Source organism: Mus caroli, unplaced genomic scaffold (genome assembly GCF_978045245.1).
Source record: "Mus caroli unplaced genomic scaffold, Mus_caroli_1 scaffold_13, whole genome shotgun sequence".
In the NCBI taxonomy this organism is placed as follows: domain Eukaryota; kingdom Metazoa; phylum Chordata; class Mammalia; order Rodentia; family Muridae; genus Mus; species Mus caroli.
Window position 1 is genome coordinate 1,702,848 of NW_028227268.1, and position 21,666 is coordinate 1,724,513.

The 21,666-nt window shown below is 54.6% G+C and overlaps 1 protein-coding gene across 2 annotated transcripts in view; it reads right to left on the reverse strand.

Annotated features, from left to right (window-relative positions):
- Window positions 1-9,515: 9,515 nt before the first annotated feature.
- The window catches only part of Bahcc1 (BAH domain and coiled-coil containing 1), a 56,893-nt gene continuing 44,742 nt past the window's right edge, over window positions 9,516-21,666 (reverse strand). For both annotated transcript variants that reach the window (XM_085829362.1, XM_085829361.1), the window contains exons 14-27: window positions 19,801-19,915; window positions 18,680-18,972; window positions 17,851-18,029; window positions 17,470-17,771; window positions 17,203-17,310; window positions 16,969-17,119; window positions 16,772-16,886; window positions 16,597-16,672; window positions 16,352-16,460; window positions 15,633-15,749; window positions 15,297-15,473; window positions 13,965-15,142; window positions 12,265-12,501; window positions 9,516-12,132 (exon numbers count right to left, since the gene is read on the reverse strand). In XM_085829362.1, coding sequence (XP_085685488.1) covers window positions 11,926-12,132; window positions 12,265-12,501; window positions 13,965-15,142; window positions 15,297-15,473; window positions 15,633-15,749; window positions 16,352-16,460; window positions 16,597-16,672; window positions 16,772-16,886; window positions 16,969-17,119; window positions 17,203-17,310; window positions 17,470-17,771; window positions 17,851-18,029; window positions 18,680-18,972; window positions 19,801-19,915 — 3,364 coding nt within the window. In that variant the 3' untranslated portion in view covers window positions 9,516-11,925. The remainder of the gene's footprint in view (window positions 12,133-12,264; window positions 12,502-13,964; window positions 15,143-15,296; window positions 15,474-15,632; window positions 15,750-16,351; window positions 16,461-16,596; window positions 16,673-16,771; window positions 16,887-16,968; window positions 17,120-17,202; window positions 17,311-17,469; window positions 17,772-17,850; window positions 18,030-18,679; window positions 18,973-19,800; window positions 19,916-21,666) is intronic.

Genomic DNA, 21,666 nt, shown 5'->3' on the forward strand with positions numbered 1-21,666 from the left:
AAAATCATGAGATGGTGTGTCCATCATCAGAAGCCCAGGTTCCTGTCTTGTCATCCAACTGTTTCCAGATGAGGACAGATGATGCTCCAACTCTCTACACTCCAACCAGTGAGAAGAGGAAAAAAAGGCACAGCTCTATGTTGAAGGACGCTCCCTTCCCACTACACGTTCACCCACCGGCACAGCTACATATAGCTGCAAGGGAAGCTGGGAGATGTCATTTTCACTCTGAAGGAAAAGGCAAGGGTTGGTGTTGGGGATCTTCCTGCCAGCTTTAAAGGAAGAAAAAAAAAAAGCTAATGCTGAGAACAGGAGACTCTATAGCCATATGCAGGACTCAGCCATGTTTTTATTGAGGCTGTCAGGCCAATGCCAGCTTTATCACATGTTCACACACGAGGGAACCAGCTCCCAGGGAGTTGATTAGTCTGCCCAATCCAACTGGGGACAGCCTAAGGAGAGACAGGCTAGGAAAATCTAGAACTTTGACTCATGAGGTCTCTCCTCTCCTCTCCTCTCCTCTCCTCTCCTCTCCTCTCCTCTCCTCTCCTCTCCTCTCCTCTCCTCTCCTCTCCTCTCCTCTCCTCTCCTCTCCTCTCCTCTCCTCTCCTCTCCTCTCCTCTCTCTGCTTCCTTTCCTCTCTGTCTGTCTGTTTGTCTGTCTGTCTGCCTGTCTGTCACTCTCTCTGAATACTGAAAGCCTCGTGACTTTGTGTGTCACCCTGTCACCCCTGTACAGGGGCCGTGCTAATCTTCTCCATACCATCCCAGCTCTAACATATGTGTACACGATTTTCTCTTTCTTCAGTCTCCTTCTCTTTGGGCTCCTTGAGAACTAGATAGCCACTGTGACCTTTGTTTGTAGACAAGATTCCTCTATGTAATGCTGGTTGGCCTGGAACTCACTGTGTAGACCAGGCTGGCTTCAAACTCACAAAGATCTACCTGCCACTCTCCCTCCTAGATGCTGGAACTGAAGGCATGCGCCACCACTGCCCAGCTAAGGTAGACATTTTGACAGCTGTTTCCATTTCAGTGGTACTGGGGATTGAACCCAGGACCTCGGCTATGGTAGGTAGCACCCTTGCCCCTGAGCCATTCTCAGCCCTGGGTTCCGTGTTGTCTTCTTTTAAAATGAGCTGTGAAGGACTTTCGTGTGCACTGGTATTTTTTGGTTTAGTTTTTTTGTTTTTTGTTTTTGTTTTGTTTTGTTTGTTTGTTTTCCTCTTTCTTCCTCCTTTCCCCTTTCCTTCCTCCTTTATTTTTCACAGACAGGGACTTACAGTAGCCTTGGTCTGGAACCTGCTTTGTAGGTCAGGCTGGTAGAACTTATGGAGACCCTCTGACCTATGCCTCCCAAGTGCTGGGATTGAAGGTGTGCACCATCAATGCCTGCCCGATCCTTAACCTTCACCATGGCTCCGCTAGTTGACACTGTCAGCCCCTGGACCAAGGCAAGGAGGGCTCTGCTCCCTCTTGGTCCTGAGATCTCACAGAGAAGGGAAGAATCTGGGCATTTGGAATAAAATGCTGATGCCCTGTTTAACTGGAAGTTAGTTCAGAATGTGAGAGAAAGTATGCGTGGCTGCAGACAAGGCACCCCCCTTTCTGTTGCTTTCTACGTCATTCCTGGGCAGAGGTGCAGATGGGACGGACATTCCCTGGTTGGGCAGACCAGTCCTTATCCCTGGGGCCAGCCCTTGTGTCCTTGCCCTGTCAGAGTTGCAAAGGTCCTTTGTTATCACATCAGCACTTCGCAGAGGGTGTTTCTGAGGTTCTCTGTCCACAGGCAGGCCAGTCTGCCAGCCCACATCCTATCTCCCATCTCCCTGCGACTGTGCTTGAAGATCCTTGTCTGTGAGCCACCTGGTGTCTTATTGTAAGTCTCACGCCACAGATGGCAAGGCTCTGATACAAGACAGGAGGCTAAAACCTGGACACTGGTGGTGTGACTAGAAAACCCCAACTCCTCCTCTGCTCCTGCCTCTGGCTAGGACCTGCCCCAGTCTGGCAGGGTCCTCGGTGCCCAGGTAGCAGTGAGGGCTCAGCTTCTTGTAAAACTGTTCTCAATCACATTCTATTGCTGTGGGGTAGATGGGTGCTCTACAGAGAGACTGTGGTCTGTCCAGTCCAGAGTATTGGCCACTAAGGGACTGCCCGAGTCGTGATGGAACGGCTCACAGAAACCACAGAAGCAGGTGAGGTGCATGAACCACAGATGACGTCAGAAGTGTGAAGATTTTGGTTTTATTTTATTTTATTTATTTATTTTTTTTGAGACAGGGTCTCTCACAGCCCAGACTAGCCTCAAGCTCTATAAGCAACCAAGTGAGGCTTGAATTCTGACCCTTCTGTCTCTACCTCTCAAATCCTGGGATCACAGGAATGGGCCACTAAGGTGTGGTCATTTGCCTGTCGGAATCCAGGCCAGCTGTGGACACTAGAGAGTCCTATGACGTGATCCTTTCTGTCCACAAGCCCATTAAGGAAGCCTTGGGCTAGTTTGGGAAGATCGTGTGCCCTCTTTGTTTTCTGGTGTGTGTGCCTTTGGGTGCTGAGCACACAGTGGGTGTGCATAGCCAGGCACAAGCCAGTATGTCTTCTACCTTCTGTGCCACACACTTTTAGTCTCAGGCACTGAGACACTTGCGCCATGCTTTTTAACAACCCTTGGGATAGTTTTTCTCTTTCGGTTGGTTGGTTGATTTTCTGAGGGAATACTGTAAAGGGTTAGTTGTCTACTTGAGGCTGAGCTGCCGCTCTCAAAACAGCTGTTTGCAAAGCTGGGCTGCCACCCTTTTGGCTAGCCAGCACTTCTCAGAGGCCATGAGCTTTAGGCGAAGACAGCCAGAACAACCTCTGTTGTGTACTTTGTTCTAAGCCATGCAGGACAGCTGGGTGCACCTGTTTATGACGGGGAGGGGGGAGGGGGGCTGGGGCATACTCAGTTTGAATTGGACAGCTGGACGTCACAGTTGCTAGTCTTAGCCAATAAAATATAAAATGTTAGGTTAAATTCAAACTTCAGATAAAGAATGAGTCATTTTTAGTATTAGTATGTCCCAAATATTTCATGCAACATTTATTTTATTTTTTATTTTTATTTATTATTATTATTATTATTTTGGTTTTTTGAGACAGGGTTTCTCTGTATAGCCCTGGCTGTCCTGGAACCCAATTTGTAGACCAGGCTGGCCTCGAACTCAGAAATCTGCCTGCCTCTGCCTCCTAAGTGCTGGGATTAAAGGCGTGCGCCACCACGCCCAGCTTATTTTTTATTTTTTATTTTTTAAGTTTTTCAAGACAGGGTTTCTCTGTATAGCCCTGGCTGTCCTGGAACTCACTTTGTAGACCAGGCTGGCCTCGAACTCAGAAATCTGCCTGCATCTGCCTCCTGAGTGCTGGGATTAAAGGCATGTGCCACCACGCCCGGCACAACATTTATTTTACAAATATTTTGTAAATTCACATTTTATTTTCTGAATTCAAATTAAATCCCAAGTTCTGAAATTTATCAGCGAGTCTGGTTCCTGCCAGCGTCCTGGTACCAAGAGTGCTGGAGACAACCCACAGAGAGGCCGGTATATGGGGATCCCCTCGTGACCACGCCCAAGAAGGACTTCTATGTCTATTGTTCTCCAGGAGAAAGCTCTGATTGATTGGCTCATCCTGGCTCAGCTGCCCTCCTCAAAGCCAATCACCATTGCTGAGGGCAGTGTAAGTGCCGTGATTAGCCTACCCTGAGTCATGTGACTAGAAAGGCACATGGTCTATAGACTCAAGTGAGAGCAGGGAGTACTTTACAGCAGTCTGTAGACACGGAGTAGGCTCGTCACTGTCACAGCCTGGGCACTGAGGTCGTGGTCTTTTGATGATTTCTTGGTACTTAACTTCATTAAAATTCTGAGCGTTAGAAACTAGAAGTGTCGTTGCAGGCACCTCAAATTGCCCCTTCTGCCTCCCAGAGACGGTAGCCCTAACCTAGGCTGCCTGGTGCCCTTGTTTTCTGCCTGTCAGGATCTTGTCCGTACTCACCTCCAGCCCTCCGCATTGCTTCCCTTGCTTGGAGGTATCCCAAAATGGGAGACATGTTAGGGGCCTCGGGCCTAATTACTTCACGTGGGGTCAGAGAGGGCAGCTGAGGGTCTGGGGGTGGGGGAAGTATAATTCCCCAGCAGTGTGCATCTCCTCGCGTGCCTGCTCACCGCAGCCCCAAGCCTGTTTCTCCCGAGTGGAAACAGATCTCCGGAAAAGGGGCAAGATCACAAACGTCTTTTGAGGCTTGCAAATAAAAATTACTGTTTTAGCTTTCCCTCCCCAGCAAACCCAGGATGCTTGGAGATTGGGCAAGGTGAAACCTCAGGTGAGTTCCAAATTAGCCTAGGGAGGACAGAAAGACAGACAGCTCAGAAGGAAACAGACAGTGGTATGCAGGTCTAGATCACAGCTCTCAGGCGGAAGGGCCATGCACTTAGAACCCTTCTCTGATGGTCCAGGACATCATCACAGGCCTCTTTTGTAAGCATGGCTAATCCTGACATCTTGGACCAGGCTGCAGTCCCAAGCCACTTCTGGCCACCATCGGGGGTTTGAGTCAGCTGCTGAGGGAAATGGGACTGAGCAGGAGGTAGTGGCCTGGTAGCCTAGGCTGGTCTTGTTGATCTCTCACATTTACATTCTGAGGGTGTGGGCTACCTGTCTTGAGTGCCCCCGTGAACAGACAGGGACACCCTCTAGCTGGCATGACCCATGGTGAAATATCCCTGTACACCCGTAGGAGGCCAGAGACACAGTGGAGGCACACGGAGCCCTTAAGCGGAGCTCGTACGCACAACCCTTACGTGGAGCCGGCACGCGGAGCCCTCAGCTGCTTGTCCTGTAACCCTCCTCCGGACTTGGCAGCTGCCTTCTGTGCCGCTGGGGTCTGAGGCTCCTCTGGCTTCAGGAAGGCCCTCCCCCAGGCCCTCAGGACTCCAAAGGGTTGTATGGAGGTCAGACGTGTCTAGACTACAGAGGTTACCCAAATCCCCAGAGAACTCTCCTTTAATATTGCCCCAAACTGGTAGTGATAGGGCGGAGGCAGGACCCATTCCTCTGTCTACACGGACTGGGTGTTCTCAGGACTCCTTTGGGTGGGGGTAGGGTGAGGGGTGGGAGTGGGGACCAGAGCCTCTGTAGAGGGATTGACTGAAGTCTGCAGAAGGCGTTCTTCTGAGCAGCGACCAGTCAGAGCCCCTCCTCCACAGCCCTGTCTGTAGCAGGGATGGTTTCACCTCTCTCCTAGGGCCAGGCTCTATCTTGGTCCCAATCTGGCATTTGTTGCCACCAAAGTTGGTCCAGGTTTTTGGTGAAGAAGGTGTGTGTGGGACCCTCAGAGCTATCTGTGGGGCCACACAGCACCCCTCCATTCCTTCAGAGGTGTGACACCCAGGTAAGTCTTCCCGAGATAAGGCTTGTGGGGCAAAGGAGACCTGCAGGTTGAATGATCCGGCTGGGGCCCTGCTCACTCCTGGGACCCTCCCCTGCCAACGCCGCACCCCCCCCCATGCTCTACGTGTCTCTGATCTCTTTGTCTCAGCCTGCCCAGCTGTGGGGCTCTCCATGCTCCTGGCTCCTGGAGAGTCCCTCACAAATGTGGAGAGAGGGGCCCATCTCTCATCTATCAGATGGGGATGGCAGGCAGGCAGCAACTTTACATTTAGTGCAGATCTCTGTATAGAGGATGAGCAAATGCAGCCTCACCCTGCCCCTCTGTGTGCCCCACAGAAGCAGATGCCCCAGGAAAAGCCTAACCAATACAGGACCACACCCCAAGGGAACCTATTGCCACCGGGCTCCCAAGGAGCTGCTGGGGAGAAAGAAGCTGGGACCCCCTGTCCTGACAGCAGGAGGAAGCCTCTGTTCCCTGTGTCCAGTTGTCTAACTGGGGTCTTGTTATATCCTCACATCTGAGTCCCACCAGGAGCTGTTGAGACAGTGAACCTGGGAAGCTGCCTCCTTACGATAGGGCCCCTGGTAGGGACTGGGTTAGCCCCGCCCACATACTGATTCCCACAACCCTCACCCTAGTCTCATAGCAGGTTGGGGGCGAAGCCTGTGATGTAAGAGTAAAATCAGAGAGCAGACACTGCAGGGCCTGGGTTCCCCATGTCCCCACTTGCCAGCCCTTTGCCCTGCCTACCTTTTCCCAGAGTAGGCTGGAGGACTGGGTTATAGCCTTATGGTTCCCTGTCAGCTACAGTCTGGTGCCTGGGGGGCAGAGAGAGAGGGCTGGATGCGTGACCGAGGGAGAACTTCCTCATCGCTTTGTGCCGGTGACCTGTGGAGATGTGAGGAGTGTGTCCAGGAGTGGCTCAAAGAGCGAGAGGCTGGATCTCTGGTTGTCAGAGTATAAAAATGGGGGCTCCACAGGGCCTGTGGGAATAGCGGGTGGGGGTGGGGAGGCTGAGGTAGAGGACTGGCTACAGGATGGCAGAGGTGAGGGTAGGGAATCATGCTTTCATTGTCCTGGCCGGCTACTCCAAGAGCTTCCTTAGCCTACCTGTGAGCCAAGGCAGCCCCTCCTTACCTGCCTCTGCTCCTGGATGCTTCAGACAGGTTGCTCAGGCAAGGCTGTGACCCCAGGGTCTCTGAGCACCTCTCAAAGCTGGTGAGGGCTCCTCTACGCCTGGCCTACGTAGTCTCAGTGCTCCACCAGCCCCTGGCAACCTTGCCAGGGCTGGGGCCCAGCAATTAAAGCCCCCTCGTCTCCAATTCGTTTGTAGTATTAAAAACGAATTGCGATCAGCCGGGTTGTCATTTCTACCTGATAAAACATCACTTTTATTGATCTCTCTTCACCCAGTGCCGTCATTTATCTTGCCCCAGCGTTTCACATAATGGCTCGTTTGTCTTGATCAAAGCGGAGTCTTGCATGTTTAACCCTCAGGACGCCACAGCCCGTGCGTCCTCTCCACGTCCCCCCTGCCCTTGGACCAGTTCCTGTTCTGAAGGCAGCAGGTCCTGAAAGGCCAGGACCACAATGTCTGAGGGAGCTTGGAGACAAACAGCCAAACTGAGAGCCTGCTCCAGCTGAATTGCGTTCCACCTGTGTCCCTTGGAGCTCCTATGGGTAGGTCCTGAACTTGAGGGCTGACTCAAGCAGGATGTGTGCCCCTGCTTGGGTCTTGCCCCATTCGCCACGTTCCTAGGTGTGTGAGCAGCACCCCCCTGGCCCTGCCTAGTGCTCTTTCATACCCGTGCCTTTGTCTTGGTGCAGAGTCTCCCCCAGGGTCTGGACCAGGCTGGCCCCTTTAACTCTGACCCAAGGCCACCAGGGGAGCCATTTGTCTGTGGACTCTCAGTGTTCTTCGGGTGATCTGCTTGCCAGCAAGTAGCTGTAAGCTCCATCCTGCTAAGGGCTTTGTCCTTGAGCCTCTGCCACCCTCCGCTCTGTCCCCCTCCCCACTTCTAGCCACCGTGTTCGTGTTCCTCTTCCCTCTACTTGCTCTGCCCTTCCTGGGAGTCCCTTCTCCAGGAAGCTTCCTGGATCAAATCAGGGACAATCAGAGCTGCTTGCTTCACCAACCACGATTGTCCCCATTAGCTTAAGAACCCAGTGCAAGTCACCGAAGTGTTCTGGGTTGGAAACAGCATGACCCACCTCATGTTGTTGTGAGGTATTATCTTGGCCACCTAGCCCCAGTGTAGTTGCTGGCCCTCTGTTTCCAGCCTCTCTGCCTGCCTGTCAGGGATCTGGAAGCTGTGGCGTTGTAAAGCCCTGGTGTCTTGGAGGCTGGCTGTTCAGCTGCTCCCTGCATGCCTATGGCTCAGCTCTGCTGGCTATGGTGGACTTGGTTGGATAGAGAAGCCCAAGGCCTGCTGGAGGGGCTTCTGCCAGGCTTCATGGCAGACATAACTGACACCCTCCAGGCTCTGGCCCTGCCCACTGCCTTTCATCAGAGCTTTTTTGTATGACCTCCTGAGCAAGCTTTTGTGTTCTGTCTCCATCTCTTTCTGCTCTCTGTGTGGTGTATGTGTGAGTCTGTATGAGTGTGTATGTGATGTGAGTGTGTGAGTTTCTGGGATAAAACCCGGAACCTTGCATAACCCAGCTATGCACTCTACTACCAAGTAACAGTCCCAGCAAAATAGGCTCAAGTGGCAGAGAACACTCAACACTTCCGTCTCAGGGGCTCCAGGAGCCATGCAGAGACCCAGCCTCCCTGTGCCTAGCTGTGTCCCAGCCAAGAACTCAAGTCCCTGCAGTTGGATGTGTCAAGTGCACAGAAGGTCCCTGGGCCAGAATCCCCGTGCATTGCACCCTAGCTCCCAACTGTCACTTTGTCTCAGGCCCCAGGTGGGCACGAGGCAGTGGACACTGCCTCGAATGGCAGGACACCTTTCCCAAAGGTCACGATTACATATAACTCCAGGACTGAGCGTATAGCCCCCACAGCTGACTACTGCACCCTGCACACCTGACCTTAGGGTCCTTACCTATCAGCTTTTGGTGGGACTTGGAGTGGTGTGAAGGAAGAATTTGGTGGTAGTCTACGTAGCTGATACCTGCTGGACCACACAGGCACTTAGAGCTTACCCTGTTTCCGTGAGAGGGGCATCCCTTAGCAAAGCAGTTCAGGGAAGGGCAGGAGGTTAACACTGGAGAGAGAGACATAGCCGGTGGGCAGGTCTGGGGTGTGTGTATATGCACATCTGTACACATGGAAGTGGGAAGCTGAGGACCCCACCCAACTCCCAGAGCCAACCTTCCTGTTGTGTATGTCCTGCTGGAATTTCATCTCAGGGATTCAGGAGAGAATTACAAGTCCCAGCTGTCTTGCCTGGTCAGTGTTGGGCTTTCTTTGGCTCTGCAGCCTCCTGATCAGGCCACATATGGTCCTGTCTCTCTCCCTCTGATCTTGGCTGCTAGACTTGCAGTCAGTCCTCTGCTTAGCAATGAGAACTTTTTCCCGGAAGAGATAGGGTCTCACCGTGTAATCCTTGGCCGGCTTGGAACTTGTTATGAGGACCAAGCCTGCTTTAAACTCAAGGGGGCTCGTCTGCTTCTGCATCCTGAGTGCTGAGGTCACAGGCGTGCGCCACCACGTCTATCAAGACTGTTTCTTATTATTCTTGGCGTAGCTGTCTGGCAGGAAATTTTTTTTGTTGTTGTTGTTGATCAAACCCATTCAGCCCTCGGCAAGGCAGTGTTCACAGTATGGAGCAGCGGGTTGGGCTCTTCTACCACTTGGCCTGTGTTTTGTGGGCTCTACTGTACGAACTGGTTCAGGCTGGAAAGGTGACTAATATCCAGACCTGACTAACAAGTCCAGCTCCAGGGTCAAGAAAGGCCTAAGACTGGGGATGGGGTACGGTGGAGTCTCTAAGCCTAAGGTCACCCGAACCCATGCTAGACAGTTTTTCCTTAGTCCACACAGGAATGACCATGTGACACACATAAAGGAGGCAGGTATAGTCACAATCCGGACCACTGAACACCTGTACAATAGTCATATATTTATTCTTAAGCAAGTTATCAATAAAAAATTTAATAGTAAAATGCCTTTACATAGAGTCTGCTGTTCATAAAACCTTTGTTTTTTTGTTTTTGTATTTAGTGTTTACATTGAAAAAAAAAAAACCAACCAACCAGCCTCTTAGTTTACACATTTACAAGATTCGTGCTTTTTACCACGTTAGCCACAGTTGGGGAGGAGGGGTCACGCCATTTGCATGTACACACAGAAAGAAAGGAAAAGGATGGGGGGGGGGACCTAAAGATAAAGACAGAGCAAGAGGACAGTTCAGCAGAGGGCAGAAGAAACTCGGAGAAGGTAGCACACAGGACAACAGCCTTTCTACTTGCTCCGGGGCTCCTGGGTACTGGGGTTCCCGGCAGCCTTTCTAGTGACAGCCCTGGTCTTGATTCTTAAGTCACCATCTTCCTGATTCCCTGGCTGTGAGCAGGACCCTGGAGGTCATCTCTTCTGATGACCACCAAGGATGGAATATTGCACTCATGCGGAGAACAGAAACCCTCAGGGTGGTGGGACAGCCAGGAATGGGCACCCTTGGTGATCCTGTGGACCACCAAGAGGGACCCTTGGTGATCCTGTGGGCCACCAAGAGGGACCCTTGGAGCAACTAGAAAGAGAAACAGAGTCCCTGGGATCAGGACAGACTCGTGGTGGGCCTGAGCAAAGGAAGAGAGGCTGGGGGTTCCCAGTTAGGGCTGGGTGACCTCCAGTACTCCCCACTTCCCGGGAAGCCTTGGCCGAGTGGACACTGGGGAGCACGGGTGCCACAAGGCATTTCTGAGAACAAAGGCTTTTGGTCCATGGGTCTAGCCTGCTCTTTCCATCATGGGAGAAGTGAGGACTGCCTGGCTTTCCTGGTACTTGGGGGTCAGGATGTGTGTACAAGAGGCCAGAAGGGACCCTTGTTGTATATACTCTGTGCATGAGCCTGCCATGCTATCTGCCCTGCTGAGTGGCTATAAAAAAGGTCCAGAAACTGTGTGGGTGTGGGGTGGGCAAAGGGGCTCCAGGATCAGGGTCTAGGTTGAGAGAAGGGGAGCCGGATGGCCCCCCCTCTTTGGGTGAGCAGCATCAGCCTTTCTACTGTTCTGACTCCAGAACCTCTGGCTCAACCTCATGGCTATCCACACTTGAGGCTATCCAGAGGTGGTGGGGCCCCCGGGAAAGTATCTGGTGGGGAAAGGGGGTACGTCTTAGTGGTGAGAATGTTCTTATGCGGAACTGTGGACCAGCCCCAGGCGGGCCCCAAATTCTGGCCCAGACAGGGACCTGGACCAGCTGCACCATTGGAAGCCCTGCAGCTCTTGGGGGAAGGCAGCTGTTGCCCTGGAGGATAAGGAAGGGGCCGAGAGCTGGTGGGGACGGAGGGGGCTGGGGGCCGCCTGCACCCTGCTAGAGCAAGGCCAGGCTTCTCTCCCTGTATCAAACTGGCCATGGAAACGGAAACCAGAAATAACTTGGAATATTCAGGAAAGAAAGTCTAAACATCCATTTTTCTTATTGATATTTCAAAATATTTGTTCATTTGTTTTGTTTTAAACAGAGGTAAGAGATACGTGGCTGCTGCCATACTCCTGGGCTGGAGAGTGGGGCAGGCCGGTACGGGCCTGCAGGCTGATCCTGGTTCTCATCTTGTGGTTGGAACCCCTGGTCGTTCCAGGGGACCGCCATCACTGCCCCCAACCCCAATACTTTCATGGATGGGATGTATTGAAAGGAAATAAACCGCAGTGTAATTTCCTTCACAGTTGGCCCCCAAGAGATTGGAGGGTATGACTGGGTCTCATGTGACCATCCCACGGCCTTTGGCCACGCCCCCATTCCAGCAGCCTCTGCAGTCACAGATGCCCCTGTTGGAATTCAACTAGGCTGAGAACAGTGCACTTCCAAAGAAAACCCCAGGACAAAAAACCCTACACGCACACACGCATACACACACGCATACACACACGCACACACACACACACACACACACACACACACACACCCTCGTCGCGCATCCACCCTTGTCACAAAGGTGGGGAAAATCCTTTTCCACTTTTTCCCCCATAAAACTTCCCCACAGAAATACAATATTTACATAGAGAAATAAATAGACAACACACCTGATTTCTGCTTTCCCTGGTGGGAGACAGTCGGAGGTACTAGGGAAATATGGCTTGGATTCTAATCTCTCGAGAACTGCGGTGCAGCGGCAGAGCAGCCAGTCCCCGTGGGACCGGCCTGGCTCTCCCCCTGGAGCAGCTAGGATGGGACTCGGGGGTTCTATCCTAGGAGCTCTCTCCAGAGAACTTCGAAGAGAAGCCTGATCCCGCCTTGGGGGGGTTGCATATTTGCTCAGACCAGCTCCTGGCTGGCTGACCTCTTGGCTGCAGTCATGGGCGAGGGTGGGCAGAGGCAGAAGCAGCTCAGCACAGGACGGGCACACCGTCAGCTGTCACCAGGCGCCCAGTAGTAGGATCATAGGTGCCTGCCAAGTAGTACAGGTCCTGCTGGTCCTGGTACTTGCGGCCCCGCATCATCTGTTCATACTGCTCCCGGCTCACCACCTGGCATTTGTGGGAGATGGTCTGCACGTCATTCTCATCTTCGTGGCAGGACTGGTACAGTGCATTCTGCCGGGTGAGGGAACACATACAGTGTCGGGACCGGCCTCGGCAGAAACATGCCACACCCAAGGAAAGCGCCCATTCCCCCAAAGACCCAGGGCAGGAGCTGGGCCCCCACTGCACCTGCCCACACCTTACCTTCCCATCACTCTGCCGCTTCCCCAGCTTGGTCTCCTCTGGGTGGTAGAACCATTTGACCTTCACCACCATGTTGCTGCCCCAGGACTCCCACAAGCTCTCGATGCGGCCGATGTAGGGCAGGTTGGGCCGGCCGGCCGAAAGGAAAACCGCACAGTCCCCGATGCGCAGCGTCTCCTTGCCTCGGACAATGGCCTTGTAGAATAGTTTCCTGGCTTTCCCCTTCATGCCTCGTCTCTGCAGGGCAGACCAGTGGATACGGAAGGATGAGGAGGGACCCAGAATGCTTGAGAAAAGATGGTGGCCAGGGAAACTGAGAGCACGCAGAGGGGACAGGTGGTGTGTCTCTGCATGTATTTGGGAGGGCAGAAAATGGGCACAGGATGGGTGGAGAAGTGTCATGGCCACCATAGATTCCCTATGAGGTGAGCTACACTCGGAATATCTCCGCACACTGGTCATAACAGAAACACCAGCAGAGTTCAAAGGCAGAGACACAGATGAGATGCTCACTGCAGTCTGGCTTACAAGGGTATAAAGAAAGCCCACAGATAGCTGGGCATGGTGGTACACTGCACCTTTAATCCCAGCATTCTGAAGGTAGGAGCAGGTGGATTTCTGTTGAGTTCCAGGCCAGCCTGGTCTACAGAGCAAGTTTCAGGCTAGCCAGGGCTACACAGTGAGACCCTGTCCAACCAAACACCAAAAAGCCAACACCACAAACAAGCGCAGGTCCCCTGCAGATTAGTCAGCAGGAGTCTCCTCTGGTGGCACAGCCAAGGGGCAGAGCAGCGTGAAAAGCAAGCAGAACACACTCCCAATGTGCGGGTCATTTGTGTGACCTCTAATGTACCCATCACAGTGCTGGCTATTTGTCTCATTAGGTTACTGGTGGGTTTCTGTCGTGGCCTGAGGGTTTCCAAAAAGGCTTAAGAAAATAAAAATTGAAATAAAAACCAAAAACAAAACACCCCCAAACAAACAAACAAACAAACAAAAAACCAAAGAAAAACCAGGGCTGCAGAGATGGCTCAGCAGTTAAGAGCACTGACTGCTTTTCCAGAGGTCCCGAGTTCAATTCCCAGCAACCACATGGTGGCTCACAACCATCTATAATAGGATTCGATGCCCTCTTTTGGTGTGTCTGAAGACAGCTACCGTATACTCATAAATGAAATAAATAGATCAGGGTTTATACTCATAAGTGAAATAAATAGATCTTTAAAAAACAAACAAACAGCTGGGCGATGGTGGCACACACCTTTAATGCCAGCACTTGGGAGGCAGAGGCAGGCAGATTTCTGAGTTCGAGGCCAGCCTGGTCTACAGAGTGAGTTCCAGGACAGCCAGGGCTATACAGAGAAACCCTGTCTCGAAAAACCAAAAAACCAAAAAGCCAAAACCAAGACCAAAACCAACAAACAAAAAAACCCCAAACAAAATTCAGGAGAAAGATGGATCTGAGTTCGAGGCCAGCCTGGTCTACAGAGCAAGGTCCAGGGCAGCCTGGGCTACACAGAGAAACTCTATAGCGGGGGGTGGGGGTGGGGGGGAACCCTTAACCAACAAAAACCAAACCACCACCACCAAACCCAAATAACAACAAAAACTATGTGAATGCACAGATCCCCCTATAGCTAGTGTTAGGGACGGACGGTTGTGAGCTGCCCTATGTGGGTGCTGGGAGACAGGCCACCTACCTGCGTGGGGTTTCCCGACCACTTCCAGAGCTGCCGGGCAGGCAGGAAGGCTGAGATCTTTGGCCGGTTTTCTACGGAGGGCAGCCGCTGCCTCCGAGAAAGCTCTTTGGCTTTGGAGAAGCTCAGGGCCTCCTTGCGCTTGAACTTGGATTTGCTACCACTGGGGCCAGCCCCTGCACCTGTGCCAGTCACCCCAGCCCTGGACAGGAAGCAGCGCTGGGCGTGGGTGTGCGCGTGGGGGCTGCTACCCTTAGAGCGCAGGGCTTCGGGTGGGGCCAGGAGGGCGGGCACAGGGCGGGTGAGACAGGTCTGCAGCAGCAGGGCGGGGTCCTCGTCATCTGAGCTATAAGATGAGTCCTCATTGTCTGAGGAACAGAGGCTGGACGTGGACACGGAGCCTGAGGAAGAGGACGTGGACGAGCCAGAGGAGGACGACGACATGGATAGGCGGGTGAGGAATCGGGAGGGTACACCGGTGGCCAGCCCCGGCCCATCCTCGTCCTCATCGGAGTAGGAGCTGGGGCAGTCACTATCACAGGGCAATGGGTACTTGCGCAGAGCCAGCCCCATGGGTAGCGGATGCACAGGCGCCCGACCCTTCTTGTCCTTGCCAATGAGGGCTGGGTGTGTGTAACTGGGGCTGCCAAGAGGTCGCCCCAGCTTGGGTCCAAAGTCCTTGTCGCTCATGAGCAGGGCCTTGCAGTTTTTGTTTTTGGGGGAGGTCACACCCTCATGGTCCAACTTAACCAGAAACTCGCCGCCTGCCCGCCGCCTCCCGGCCTTTTCTGTTTCAGCCCGTTCAGCCTTCTTGGCCCGAAGCAGCTTGTGGGCTCCTCCGGGAAGGCCTGCCCCAGCCCCTCCAAGGAAGGGTGTGTAGGAACTCGCCAGGCTGCTGAAGGAGTCAGCTCGGAAGCTGTTACCAAACACGGGGGCAGCCATGCTATGCATGGGAAACAGGGTGTCCCGGGCCCGCAGCTTCTTGGTGCTTCCGTTGAGTTGGAAGAGGTTCTGTAGTACCCCCGGCCCTTTGCCACCTGCCGCTGCCGCCGCAGCCACCGCTTTCCGCTTGGTCTGAGCCACTGCTGACCAGCTCAGCAGGGGGCTGCCTCTGCGGCCTAGGAAGTGGTCTGAGGCCCCCGTGGGGGACTTGGCACCTGAGGTTAGGAGGTCGACTTTGCCTGGGGGGGAAGCCAGGTAGGGTCAGCTGTACCTGCTGGACCCACCCAGCTGTCTCCACTCACCCCTCCCTGACCCCAGCAGGCCCCATGCGCCTCCCAGTGACCATACCCCCAGGGGCCCTCCCTTCCCAGTTCTCAACAGCTCTGCAAATACCAGCTTTGTCTTTGCTGCCAGATTTCTTCCCAGGGGTCTTAGAAGTTTCAGGGCCATCCGGTACTTTAGGGGACAGGCTGGGTGTGGAGGCTTCGCTGGGTGGGTGGCCTTCATTGGCTGCTTTTTTGGTCCTCCGGCAGCTGCTGGACACCAACAGGGCTGGTGAGGGCTCTGTACCTGTGGAGTGGACAGAGTGGTTGGTAGGTGGTTACCACCCTTTGTGGAACACTGGGAACATCTCCAGTTTTGGTGAGGCCAAAGTAGGAGGGGGCTTCCGGGAGCTGCTACAGGCAGGGGGAGCCCCACCCTTAGGTTATATATTCCTGGGGTGCTCACACTGGATCTTGAAGTCCGGAGGCAACAGCCTGATGTTAGAGACAGCTATGTGGCCTGTGTCTCCATCATCAAACTCTACCACCACAGAGTCCAGGTCTTCTTCATCGCTTGAAGCACCTGCAATGGGGCGTGTCCCGAGTAGGTGTCAGCCCAGTTTACCAGAAGCCAGGGGAGGGCAGGAGGACCACAGGGGAGCTGAGCAGGGTGCTTTGCAACTACACTGGCAGCCTGATAAACCAACATGTCCCCCCTTGGCTACCTGGTATTCTATCTACTGGCCCCACATACAAGCAGACACACGCCCTAGCTTCCCTTCACACATACAATGGGGGAAAGACATCACTCTACATCTCCTCCCAGAAGTGTCCAATAGACTCCTGCCTATCTACCTATTCATCTGTAGACCTTTATTTAGTCTTCCCACCCCGAGGGCCCTACATGGCTGTTCTGTCTAGGTGTAGTGGGATGGATACTTCACACAACCCAGGCATGGGATTCTGGGTCCTTTCCCTGCTGGGCCTGCTCTGATCAGCTGGACATCTCCCCCCACCCCCCACCCCAACTTCCTCACAACTGCCAGTGAATTGATCTTACTGGTCTCACTTAGGGCAGACCCAAGTCTTGTCTTCCTCCACCCTCCAGGATAGCTGGACTGTGGGTAAGAACTCTAAAGGTCACAGAGGGGCCTCAGCCCTAGTCCCGGCCTCGAGCATGCTTACCTCGAACCACATTGCCTGGATATAGACACCGGGACTTCTGACTCCAGTAGGCACAGACCCGGGTACCAGGTGGCAGGTACCGACTGGACTGTGGCCGGACATCAAGAACCTGCAGGGAGCCGCAGAGCGGTAGCCTGTGAACAGTTGGGTCTGGCCACAGGGTTCAGCGTAGGGCCAGGGCAGGGTCTTCCTGGAGGTGGGGAAAGCCACCAGGCTTGTTTGCCCGGGCACAGGCCCATGCTTACCGCCTCCTGCAGCAGCTGTTCCAGCGAGTAGATACGCTGACGGTTGCCTCTCTCCCCCTCAATGACGATGCTGTAGCTGAGGGCGTCGTAGGGGTGTGTGAGGTTCCCGCAGGAGACCCACTGCCCCACACATCACAGCCAGGGTGCGTCCCTCCCACCCAGGCCCGGGGCTCACATGTCGGGGGGTTGCAGGGTCCTGACACTGCCCGCATACAGCAGGCTGTCCTCCTTCGGGATCAGGACGGGCAGTCCATCCTGCAGGTCTTCCTTGTGGATGGTGCAGGACCGTGCTGTAGAGGAAGACATCAGTACTGGGCCCTGGATACACCCACCCATCATTCCCTCCCCGGGCAGTGGCCGTCTCTTCCTTACCCAGGGCGGCGCTCTGCTCTGCGCTGAGCTGTACACCAGCTTCTTCCTCTTCCTCTTCCTCATCTGAGAAGCTGCTGTCATCTTCGTCAAACTCAAAGTCATCCTCCACAGCAAAGCTCTCCAGCAGCCGGCTCACTGCTCGCCCCTGGCCCTGGGGGGATGACCACAGGGGTCAGAGGAGGAGGCTGGAAGGGTCCGGACCCCCACTAGGCCCCGGCCTGGGAGGGCTGCTACCTGCTTGCTGACAGCCTCTCTCTTCACCTTCGTCAGCTTCCTGCTCTTTCCCAGGATGGCCTTGGCGTTGCGGGCTGACAGAGCGATGGACAAGGCCCCATTCTTCCGCTGGTCAAGAAGGGTGGACAGAAAGCAGCAATGAGGATCGGAATGGCTTCCCGGCCAGCACGGGCTGGGAAACGGGGCTCAGAGTTGAGTGGGGGAGGAGGAGGCTGTGTCCTTCTCCTTGGGATGCCCACTGACCGCTCTGACATCTACTTGACCTACCCTCAGGACTGGCTGCAACATGGCGCTCTTGCGGGTGGCTCTCTTGAGGCGCTCACTGGCAAGTTTGCTGCCCTCCTCTCGGCAGGCAAAAGTCCGGGTGGGACTGAAAAGGGCGTCTCTGCTGGTGGCGGTCCCTGGCTCTGTACGCAGGCCAGTTTTCGCCTTGCCCTTGGCCTTCTTCTTGCCTGGTGCACCCGGGGGCCGTCGTCCTGGCGCCCGCTCCAGCTTGGCTCCCACCTTGGTCTTTACTGTTCGTCTCTTGATCTTAACCTCGCCCTCGGGGCTGGACAGGCGGCAGGCCCCTGTGGGAGGGAGGCAAGTGGTCACTGGGACCCTGGTTACACAGCCCCTGTCCCCACTCTGCTCTGGTTTCTCAGTTACCTAGCAAGCCCTGCCTCTCCTTTTTCTTCTTAGCCTTCTGGTTGGCTTCCATCTTGACCACGGAGGAAGGTGAGGGTCCCAGTACTGCCACACCAGCCCCTGGGTGCAACACCAGCCCAGGCTCTCTGGGAGCTGCCTCTGTCCCCAGGAGTGCCTGGCAGTCCTCACTGTCATAGCCGCTGCCTGAGAACAGCGAACAGCGGAGAGGACTCGGTGACTGGTGTTGGACATGGCTATTTGGGGTGGACTTAGGGAGTACGGCCAATGAAGATACTGTCATCTTCTGGGCTGCTCAGGGGTGGGGTACCAAGCGGTACCCTAAGAGTATTTGGCAGGGGGTGGGGACCCCCTTGCAGCCCCACCCTGCAGGACTGAGCTTCTCCCTGGGGAGTCCCTCTTTCTGTATTCTCCGGGCCAGCTGGCCCTTGCTTCCTGCCCCCAAAGCAGCATTTCCTCTCAGTCTTAGCCTTGGGAGGAGGGGCTCCGAGGGAGGAAGCATCTATTTTTCCAGGCTGCCTCTCTGGATTTGTCTGCTGGGGAAGGAAGAGATACCCCACCAACTGCCGGATGCTGCTGTAGGGCGGGGGTGGGGAGGGGCTATTTTTAACAGGCTTTCCAGGGTGTGTCCAGGGCTTCTTTTTTGCCCCGAGAAGGGTGTGATAGCTCTGGCCTGGGGACAAAGGCTCCTTCCCAACCTTCCTCAAAAAGTTGTCCCTGGATCTGTCCATTTTACAGACTTCGCTCGGATCTGGTAGCTCTGACCCCTGCGCACCCAATCTTCAGCCCCCAGGTGACCAAGGCCCAGACTCCAGTCACTCACACCGCCAACTTGCCTGCCTCATGTGCCACAGCCACTGCGGGTTGGGCTTGGAATTTGTGCATCTCCCTGCCACCTTCCCCATCGGGGTGTGGATGCCGCACCGCCCCTGACGCCGTGACGCTCTTGGCTCTAGATAGCTTCTTCTGGATGCGCCCACCTGGGGCAGCCTCTTTGCACTGGAAGGCACCGAGGCCGGCAGGCAGCCCTTTGCTCTTGACCTTTGGCTTCAGCCGGGCCACCTTGTGGGCCACCGAGGATGGCAACTCGGCCTGGCCACAGCTCTTCTTGCACCGCACCTTCTCCTGTGAATGAGATGTGAACGTGCCATCCACAGGCACGGCCCCTCCTTAGCCCAGGGCATGTGGGTTTCCTCTGTCATGGTGGGACCCAGAAAACAGCACCTCTGAGGACATCTGGCCCTGGCTGCCTACTGGAGCAAACACCCGCCCATCTATTTAGCGCCCCTCCACCCACTTCATATGGTAGAACGGGTGGGGGCCCAGGAGCCAGAGGTGCTGTATATTATGGGTATATGCTGTTTGCTTTTGTGAAATGGAAAGATTAAGAAGAGTTCCCTAGGCACACTAACCCACCTATGCCTACAGTGCAGAGATGGGAGGAGGCTGCACGGTCAAGGACAGCCTGACCTACAGAGCAAGTTCTAGAGAGTCAGGGAGCAATGGAGGCTGAAGCCACCACCACCACCACCACCACCAAACTATGTCAAAATCAAGCAGGCAAGAATAAAATCAGCCTTCTGACGTGGAAGGGGACAATAGGACGAGGTAACAATAGGTCTGGGACCTTGGAGAAGGAGAAAAGTGTAAGGACCCAGGATTCCACCGGGCACTGCAGACATGGTGGTCAGAGCCAGGCATTTTGGCTGTGGATTTCCCATCTTCAGTACACTAAGAGAACCCGCCACACTTGGAAAACTATATCCAGTGTGCCAGAGGCAACAGCCCCTGGTTACTATACCTGCCAATATATGACATTTCCTTTAACCAAGGTATCCAAAGCTCACCAAACCCTAGCTGGCTCACCTGAGCCTAACACCCAGTACCCGTTCCTAACATCTCATGTAGGGTGAGGGCGAGGGCGAGGGCGAGGGCAGAGGCCTGGAGACACACCGAGGAGACGGACTGCAGGCCAGTATAAGAACTCTTTCCCAGTTTGCTTCGCTTCCTTGGGGGCTCATCACCTCGTAGCTCAGCACACAGCAGACTTAGGCTTGCACGAACAGCCCTAGGGGAAGGTAGTGGTTGGTACAGAGGCAGGGCCTGGGTATCAGGACCCCTCCTACAGTCACTATGGTATGTCCTGAGGGGCAGACCTCGTGCAGGGCACAGCCTCCTGTCTGGACGGTTAAGAGCAGGCCCTGGGTGTGTCGGACCAGTCCTGAGCTGTTCTACCAGCTCCTGGTGGTCCCTGGGGCCCTCAAATCTTGACTCCTCAAGCTTCACCCCATTCAAGGGTGAGCTATCTCATCTAGGCTGGTAGCTGGGTCAGGGGGTCAATATGGTCAGGAAGCTACTGAGGAAACAGCAAGAGCGATCCTGCTTGATTCCCCCACACCCCTCTGCTCTTGTGCCATGTGGGCAGACATGTTGTCTCCCAGACACCCCAGTGTGTTCAATGTATGATTTCATTTCCTTCCTAGTATCCCCTCCCCGTGAGGAAATAACCTCTGCCTGTTTGCCCACAGCTAACAGGGGCTGGGGTTTGGCCCCCAACCTGTCAACCCTTTAGTCCTCCCAGAGACAGAAGGAAACTGGCTGCTCGTGAAAATGAGTGGCAGACGGGGACCAGGGCCCTGACCTCATATGGCCAGACACTGTTCTCCACCTTCCTGTCCAACAAGGAGGCTGGACCTCTGGAGGCAGGGAAGGCCAGGCAGGAAGCCCCTGCAGCTCTAGGGGCCTCCTTGACCCCAGCTTCCTGCCACCTTTCCTGGCCCCACTTCCTGCACGGAGGAGGCCCAGCCTCCAGGCCCAAGGCCTGCTGCCCTCACTGGGTTCTGGAACACAGTTGGAGAGCCTGGACAGGAGCCGGAGCTGGGAGGAGGTCAGGAGACCTACTCTTTGGAAAGAGAGGGCTGTGACCGTGGATCCTTCCCTACCCTAAGGCCTCTGGGTTCTCTGGGTCATAGGTGACTTGGCTACAGACTTATGCTTACTTGCTGGAATCTAGGATAAAGTCCAACATGGGCAATGTGGCCAGAGCTGGCCAGAGCTGGACAGAGGCAGAGAGCGAGGTCTGGGGAGTCTATCACTGCCACCTAGCAGGTTTTCCAATGCCCACTGGACCCCAACTTCCAATAGCCCTATCCTGCTTAGCAGCCCCAAGGCTTCAGACAGGTTCTCAAAGGGATCCCCTATGCTCCCTGCTGGGTGACACCTGGCTTGGGTAGGGTAACAGGACATCTTGGCGAGGCCCCCGGCCATATGGTGAATCTTCTCCGTTGCCTGTAGCCCACACAAACTCCCCCACCCCATAACCTTCTCTGCGTTTGCTAATGTTTTGTGACATAAAGCCCTGAGATTAATTTTTTGCCTCTGTCTTAATTGAAGGAACCGTTTAGTGCCGATTTAACTATTATTACCAAATCATCAGGATTGATGCTGTGCACACGCGTGCTCGCCAATCGTGTTTGGAGGAGCTCGGAGGATTTATGCAAATGGGCCTGCCGGGAGAGGCAATTTGTAGCCGAGAAGGACAATTATACCCGGCCCGGGAGTGCGCCAACGACTGCGCCGGGCGGGTAATGGATAATAACATCGCGCGGCAGCCGTGAGCAGCAGCGCAGCGTGACCAACGACTTTATACAGTGCAGATAAAGAGCCTTTTACGCAACGCTGCCCTGCATGCAAGGGGCCAGGGCTGGCCGGTGGGGTGATGCCACAACCTTAGCCACTGCCAGGTTCCCAGAGTTGGTGCAGCCAAGCCTAGGCTGTGGTTTCCCAGGAGGGGGCGCTGATACTGATAGCCAGGCATGG